This window comes from Protomyctophum parallelum (assembly GCF_964188405.1).
Source record: "Protomyctophum parallelum genome assembly, chromosome: 19".
Classification (NCBI taxonomy): domain Eukaryota; kingdom Metazoa; phylum Chordata; class Actinopteri; order Myctophiformes; family Myctophidae; genus Protomyctophum; species Protomyctophum parallelum.
Window position 1 is genome coordinate 2,684,738 of NC_139717.1, and position 6,000 is coordinate 2,690,737.

At 40.9% G+C, this 6,000-nt stretch overlaps 1 protein-coding gene across 1 annotated transcript in view; it reads left to right on the forward strand.

Moving 5' to 3' along the window:
* The window catches only part of snx17 (sorting nexin 17), a 63,560-nt gene extending 57,905 nt beyond the window's left edge, over nt 1-5,655 (forward strand). The window contains exons 11-14 of the mRNA XM_083791045.1: nt 384-461; nt 3,054-3,128; nt 4,848-4,889; nt 5,472-5,655. Coding sequence (XP_083647171.1) covers nt 384-461; nt 3,054-3,128; nt 4,848-4,889; nt 5,472-5,591 — 315 coding nt within the window. The 3' untranslated portion in view covers nt 5,592-5,655. The remainder of the gene's footprint in view (nt 1-383; nt 462-3,053; nt 3,129-4,847; nt 4,890-5,471) is intronic.
* The last annotated feature ends 345 nt before the right edge of the window (nt 5,656-6,000 follow it).

The following is a 6,000-nucleotide window of genomic DNA, read 5'->3' on the forward strand; positions in this document are numbered from 1 at the left end:
GACCTAACCGTTAAGAAGTCTAAGATCCAGCCAACAAGGTTAGGATCCAGTTTAAAATAACTAGCAAGCTCGTATCGCGCCACCGAGTGGCGCGCTACGAGCTTGTAGGTCTGCTATTTTTTGAAAAATCGAAGAACGACTGACATTTTTTTAGAATCTGATCTCAGGTCAGAATGGGTTCATCAGACCAGTGTGTGTGTCCAGTGGAAACCCTCGTATGAATCTGATCTCAGGTCAGAATGGGTTATTGATATCTTGTTGTAGCTGTGACTACGTTGTTGTTGTTGTTTACCCTGTTATGTAAAGCACTTTGTGACTATGTCTTGACATGTGCTATATATATATAAATAAATTCATTATCATTTATCTTCTCCAATCTTTAGGCCATCATGATGAGTATCTGCTTACAGTCTATGGTGGACGAGCTAATGGTGAAGAAGTCAGGAGGCAGCATCAAGAAGGTTTGTTATGAAACACTTTCAGCACCCCCTGGTGTTCTGATGTGGAATTACCGCATTGTATACTCAACAATGTGTCACGGCAGGTTTTGAGCTGGCTATTACTGTATTTAAAAAAAAAATGATTTTATTCAAATTGATTATGTTTTATAATCTATTAACCCATTCTGACCGGGCACCCATTTTGGTGTTGGCATCATGTCGTGCTTTAGCTATTGAAAAATAGCAGATCTACAAGCTCATATCGCGCCACCGAGTGGCTTGTAGGTCTGCTATTTTAGAAAAAAAATTGATCTGATCTGAGAATCTGATCTCAGGTCAGAATGGGTTCGTCAGACCAGCGCGTAGGGCTGGGCGATATGACGATATATATCGTATTTTCGATAGAAAATGTCTATCACGAAAAAAAAGCTATATCGCTTATATCGCCGTTTCGCTTTACGGCAGTATTTTACGTCACAGCGCTTATATACGGCATGCCCAGCAGCCCACCGCGCGCACTGAAAACAGTGAGCCAACACCTTTCGGATGTCTTCTCTATTATATACTCTAAGGCCAACACGACCACAACACAAGCCGAGGTGGTGCTTGCACCTAAAAGAGGGAGATGATGATGATGGCTGACGAGATTCAGAGCGGTGTAAGGGGCACGTTCGGAAATACCACACCGGAGCGAACTCATCTATCAGTTTGCATTGCACAGTGCGCCTAGTGCGCTATTTCCGAACGCGCCCTAAAGTAACCGGTCATTCACTGTTATAAATGCAGGTTTCATGTTGGGTCAAATTGATAAATTGCGTGAGCCACGCATGTTTTACACAGTTGAACAATAAGCTTGTCCGTCGTCGGGTGCACTGCAAACTTCTTCCAAGACGAAGACGTTCCTCTTACCTGTGCAGTCCTCCTGCTGCGTCTGTCTTGTTATTGTTCCAAATAAATTATTCCATTTGAAAAGTCCTTAATTCAGCAACAGCTTACAACAACAACACAAGACGCTGACTTTGTTGTGATCATCAAAAAAAAAGGAAAAGAAAAAGCCCCACTCGTCACAGCTGTGGGCATGGAGAGTTGACGACAAGATCGCGTTCTCTCACTCTCTCTCACTCTATCGCCTGTAGTCAATTAAACATCGTTAAGCTGCCCAACGTCTTTAACAAACTAAACTATAACTACAACAGAACATGTTGATTCCCTATACAGAGCTTAAATGAACTGAAACAACTGTAGTGACAAACTGTGACATGAGATATTTATTTTTTCCTTAAGCCAATTTAATGCAGACACAGGCCTGTACTTCTGTGTCTGAATGTCAACGTCTTATTTCTTTCTTTTTTCTTTTTAATTGTCATAATAATAATTATTATTAATAATACTAATAAAACTTTATTTGTATAGCACCTTTCATGACATGAAATGCAGCTCAAAGTGCTTTACAGAACAATGGAGAAAAAAAGAAAAGCAAGGCAACGACATTAAAAAACAAGCAGTGATGCAATACAGTGAGGACATGAATAACAAAAAATAAAAGATCAATTAAAAGCAATGTTGTAGAAGTGGGTCTTGAGCTGTGCTTTAAAAATGTCTACAGAGGCTGAACAATTGAGTTCAGCCTCTAATTATTATTATATACATTTTATTTTGTAATATTTTTGTACTTGCTTTGGGCCTGTCTGTGCATGGGAAGGGCATCAGTATTATATTCATATAAGTAGACTGGATAATGTGAATTTAATTGTTTTTTGAGTGGTGCAACCATTATAGACAGCTATGTGTGTCCCTGTCCCTGTATCCGAGCACGAAATAGCATAACTATTGTCACCACCAAGTGTCACTGTTGTGCAGCCTAACACAGACAGAGGCCAGGGAGGAGAGCTTGTACAGTACAGTACAGTACAGTACAGTACAGTACAGTACAGCCCAAGTACAGTAAAGTACTCGACCTGAACAAAAATCAATTCTTTTAGATAAAAAAATAGGTATCGTAAAAAATATGCTATATCGTGAGTATATCGTTATCGTGATAAAATAAATTCTATATCGTGATATGAGATTTTGTCATATCGCCCAGCCCTACCAGCGCGTGTCCAGTGGAAACCTCGTATGAATCTGATCTCAGGTCAGAATGGGTTAAATCATTATGTTTGGCTGCTGCACTACATTTAAACATTACTGTTGGCAAACGACTGCAACGTATCTGCAAGAACAGTGTTTATTTCCTCGACGAAAACGAAAAATTTTCGTCAACTACCTTTTTTCACTGACGAAAACTGACTAAATATACTGACAATTTCGTCAACAAATAAAAAACTAGACTAAAATGTTAGGAAGGGACTAGTGGACAAGAGATCCAGTATAAGTCATTTTACACTTGGTTGCATGCTGAAAATAGCAGATCTACAAGCTCACAACGCGTCGCAGCGCAACGCGTTGCGAGCTTGTAGATCTGCAATACATTTTAGTCGTCTAAATCAACTAGATTTAGTCGACTAAAATCTTATGCTATTTAGTCGATTGAAACTAGACTAGAACTAAAACATTCCAGGTGACTAAAATGTGACTAAAACTATTAAAGATGTCGTACTGTGTCTCACACAGATGCTGAGGAAACGTCAGAACGGCTCCATACACCGGTCAGACAGTCAGCAAGCTGTGAAATCCCCCCCTCTACTGGTGAGAAGCGGTTCTGCCTTTGTGTTTGCTGCTTTGCCTTTTAGATGTCTGATGTTTGAATGTTAGTCTCGTTTAGCCAGACAAACTATTTCACAATCTCTGAATGTTATATAGAGTCTGGAACTACAGCTCCTGAATGTTATATAGAGTCTGGAACTACAGCTCCTGAATGTTATATAGAGTCTGGAACTACACCTCCTGAATGTTATATAGAGTCTGGAACTACACCTCCTGAATGTTATATAGAGTCTGGAACTACACCTCCTGAATGTTATATAGAGTCTGGAACTACACCTCCTGAATGCTATATAGAGTCTGGAACTACACCTCCTGAATGTTATATAGAGTCTGGAACTACACCTCCTGATGTTATATAGAGTCTGGAACTACACCTCCCGTAATCAGAGTAAGGAAGCTGCCATTTCAGTTCAAGGAAATATATTTTTGACTGTAAAGTCTCCTCTATATTTTACTCATGGCAGCTTTTCCGTTGCTCCAGACTGTATGATATATTATATTTTACTCATGGCAGCTCTTCTGTTGCTCCAGACTGTATGACGGAAGCATTTATATTTGACTCGGCAGCTCTTCTGTTGCTCCAGACTGTATGATATATTATATTTTACTCATGGCAGCTCTTCTGTTGCTCCAGACTGTACGACGGAAGCATTTATATTTTACTCATGATCAGAGCTTCCGTTGCTCCAGACTGTATGATGGAAGCATTTATATTTTACTCGGCAGCTCTTCTGTTGCTCCAGACTGTATGATATATTATATTTTACTCATGGCAGCTTTTCTGTTGCTCCAGACTGTATGACGGAAGCATTTATATTTTACTCATGACAGCTCTTCCGTTGCTCCAGACTGTATGATATATTATGTTTTACTCATGACAGCTCTTCCGTTGCTCCAGACTGTATGACGGAAGCATTTATATTTTACTCATGACAGCTCTTCCGTTGCTCCAGACTGTATGATATATTATGTTTTACTCATGGCAGCTCTTCTGTTGCTCCAGACTGTACGACGGAAGCATTTATATTTTACTCATGATCAGAGCTTCCGTTGCTCCAGACTGTACGACGGAAGCATTCATATTTTACTCATGATCAGAGCTTCCGTTGCTCCAGACTGTACGACGGAAGCATTTATATTTTACTCATGATCAGAGCTTCCGTTGTCTCCAGACTGTACGACGGAAGCATTTATATTTTACTCATGATCAGAGCTTCCGTTGCTCCAGACTGTATGATATATTATATTTTACTCAGAGCTCTTCTGTTGCTCCAGACTGTATGACGGAAGCATTTATATTTGACTCTGCAGCTCTTCTGTTGCTCCAGACTGTATGATATATTATATTTTACTCATGGCAGCTCTTCTGTTGCTCCAGACTGTACGACGGAAGCATTTATATTTTACTCATGGCAGCTCTTCTGTTGCTCCAGACTGTATGACGGAAGCATTTATATTTTACTCATGATCAGAGCTTCCGTTGCTCCAGACTGTATGATATATTATATTTGACTCAGAGCTCTTCCGTTGCTCCAGACTGTATGATATATTGTATTTGACTCAGAGCTCTTCCGTTGCTCCAGACTGTACGATGAAAGCATTTGGAAATTGCGCGAGGCGACGGTCTGGTAACGTGAGACTAGGTGAATGTAATACTGTACGACTGTACGTGTTTGACTTTGAATCCTCATATCGCTGCAGGACTCTCCAGACCCAAACCGTGAACAGATCGTCAAACTCTCTGTAAGTGTGTACATTTTAGAAGAATCTTTTAACTGTTAGTAAAGTGAGTTATATAGACAGTAAAGTTTCCGTTTCAGTTTTGTACGTTAAGCAAAATGTAGACACATTTGGCCCAGTAATGTTGGTTACCTATACCAGCTGAAATGGCTTTCCGCGACCATGTCATTCAAAAAGTTATTTTTAATGTAATTTGTCATTAACCCATTTTGGGGCGGGAACACCTTTTGGTGTTGGCATCATGTTATGCTTTAGCTATTGAAAAATAGCAGATCTACAAGCTCATAGCGCGCCACCGAGTGGCGCGCTATGAGCTTGTAGGTCTGCTATTTTTGAAAAATCGAAGAACGACTGACATAGAAACATAGCTTTTTCAGAAAACTGTCATTTTCAAACAGACATTTTTATAATCTGATCTCAGGTCAGAATGGGTTAAATTAATTTCATTTAATTTCATTCAACTCAGCTCTAATGCTAAGTCTTTACTCTGTAGTCTAGCATCAGTCCATAATGTACTAAGTATGCCAAGTATAAGTATACAAGTATAAGTAATGTACTAAGTATGACCTTTGACCTTCCATACAGACCAAGCTGAGCGCGGTGTCTCTGCGTGGGATCAGCGCCTCCAACTCTGCAAACGACATCAGTGGGAACGACTTCCACGGAAACTACGCCTTCGAGGGAATCGGAGACGACGACCTGTAACCCCCCCTACCACCCCCCCCCCCTACCCCCCTTACCCCCCATTCGCCTTCCATTACTCTCAATGATTGTGATGGCACAGATTCCCAGCTGAGTTGAGCCAAGCTGTGTGGATCATATTCCCAGCTGAGCTTAGCCAAGCTGTGTGAATCATTAGATTCCCAGCTGAGTTGAGCCAAGCTGTGTGGATCATTAGATTCCCAGCTGAGCTTAGCCAAGCTGTGTGGATCATTAGATTCCCAGCTGAGCTTAGCCAAGCTATGTGAATCATTAGATTCCCAGCTGAGTTGAGCCAAGCTGTGTGGATCAGATTCCCAGCTGAGCTTAGCCAAGCTGTGTGGATCAGATTCCCAGCTGAGCTTAGCCAAGCTGTGTGGATCATCAGATTCCCAGCTGAGTTGAGCCAAGCTGT